At 58.8% G+C, this 2,020-nt stretch overlaps 1 protein-coding gene across 1 annotated transcript in view; it reads left to right on the top strand.

Moving 5' to 3' along the window:
• The first annotated feature begins 75 nt into the window (after positions 1–75).
• The window catches only part of KCNJ9 (potassium voltage-gated channel subfamily J member 9), a 3,795-nt gene continuing 1,850 nt past the window's right edge, over positions 76–2,020 (top strand). The window contains exon 1 of the mRNA XM_006922904.1: positions 76–925. Coding sequence (XP_006922966.1) covers positions 76–925 — 850 coding nt within the window. The remainder of the gene's footprint in view (positions 926–2,020) is intronic.

The raw sequence follows: 2,020 nt of genomic DNA, 5'->3' as shown, positions 1-2,020 counted from the left end.
CCCGCGCGCTTGCGGGCGCTGGCCCCGACCCTGACCGTGACCCATTCCGCTGCCGCCGCCGCCGCTGCCGCCGCCATGGCACAGGAGAACGCCGCCTTCGCCGCCGGCCCCGAGGAGCCGTCGCGGCGCCGCGGCCGCCAGCGATACGTGGAGAAGGACGGCCGGTGCAACGTGCAGCAGGGCAACGTGCGCGAGACGTACCGCTACCTGACGGACCTGTTCACCACTCTGGTGGACCTGCAGTGGCGCCTCAGCCTGCTCTTCTTCGTCCTCGCCTACGCACTCACCTGGCTCTTCTTCGGCGCCATCTGGTGGCTCATCGCCTACGGCCGCGGGGACCTGGAGCACCTGGAGGACACGACCTGGACGCCATGCGTCAACAACCTCAACGGCTTCGTGGCCGCCTTCCTCTTCTCCATCGAGACGGAGACCACCATCGGCTACGGGCACCGCGTCATCACCGACCAGTGCCCCGAGGGCATCGTGCTGCTGCTGCTGCAGGCCATCCTGGGCTCTATGGTGAACGCCTTCATGGTGGGCTGCATGTTCGTCAAGATCTCGCAGCCCAACAAGCGTGCCGCCACGCTCGTCTTCTCCTCACACGCGGTGGTGTCACTGCGCGACGGCCGCCTCTGTCTCATGTTCCGCGTGGGCGACTTGCGCTCTTCTCACATCGTCGAGGCCTCCATCCGCGCTAAGCTCATCCGCTCGCGCCAGACGCTCGAGGGCGAGTTCATCCCGCTGCACCAGACCGACCTCAGCGTGGGCTTCGAGACTGGCGACGACCGCCTCTTCCTTGTCTCGCCTCTCGTCATCAGCCACGAGATCGATGCTGCCAGCCCCTTCTGGGAGGCGTCGCGTCGCGCCCTCGAGAGGGACGACTTCGAGATCGTTGTCATCCTCGAGGGCATGGTGGAAGCCACGGGTGCGGGCGGACCCGAGGAAGGGAATGGGGCGGGCTGGGAATTGGACTTAGAAGGGCACGGGTGGAGGTGGGCAGGGCTGAGAAAGGCAGGGGCAAGAGAAGGGGCCAGAGGTAGGAGAGAGGCTAGACAGAGAGGCTGGTGGAGTGAGAGTGCGAAGATGGGATATCTGAGTTGGAAAGGGCATGTGAGCATAGTGACCCCGCAGAGAGTCCAGAGAAAGCATGGGGGATCCTCTGAAGTGGCCTTTGCCTGGGGCCCTGGGCTGAGAGGTCTGTGTCACTGGGAATAGGGCAGAGGACTGATCATAGCTACTCTGTCCTGCACAGCTCCAAAGGATCTTACCTTTCTCAGTTCATCTTAACGAGAACCCCATGAAGGTAATTTCTTGGTATTGTGTTCATTTTTTTCAGAAAAGAGATTTTGCCCTCAAAGTAGGGTTAAGTGAGTTGTCCACAGCCGTAAGCTATTAAGTGGCCATGCCTGGATGGGACACAGGCAGTCTGGCTTCAGTGTTTAGTGGTATGGAGTTGGAAGTGAGGGTTAGGTTCATGGTTTTTGTCATTCTGAGAAGTCCAGGTCCCTGGACTTTAGTGGGGAGGGTTATCTGTGACTTGAATTAGTCCTAGTCTGGACTTTAGAAAAAAGTTGATACCTGGTCTCACTTCTGCCTCTGTTTCACCATTCATCAAGATTCTCAACCTCTACTGACAAAGGAGACAGTTGATCTTAGCATTTCTAGTGGCTTCCCAGAAGGAACTGATAATACACCTGTAATGTCAGTACCTCCAACTCAGGCCTGCACAGTGAAGGGCTTGGGAGCAGGCAGGAAAAGGCCAGCGCCGGGGCAGCAAACGAGGTACTTTACGACTTGGAATCTAGGAGTGGAGAAGAATTAAAACACTACAGGTGGATAACCGGAGGCCCATGAGTGGGCCACAGTTCCTGTTGTCCCAGCTGTTGCCCTCTTCTGGCTTCTCCCACAAGCTGGTGCCCTCAGACTCCTTCCTGGCTCCTTCATGCTGAGCCTCTATGCACCACCATCTGCCTCAGTGTTCCCTGTTCCTTCTTTACCAACCCCAGACTCTCGCCCCAGC

Source organism: Pteropus alecto, unplaced genomic scaffold (genome assembly GCF_000325575.1).
Source record: "Pteropus alecto unplaced genomic scaffold, ASM32557v1 scaffold359, whole genome shotgun sequence".
Taxonomy (NCBI): domain Eukaryota; kingdom Metazoa; phylum Chordata; class Mammalia; order Chiroptera; family Pteropodidae; genus Pteropus; species Pteropus alecto.
Note: the sequence above shows the minus strand (reverse complement) of the source record. Positions and strands in the feature narration are given on the sequence as shown.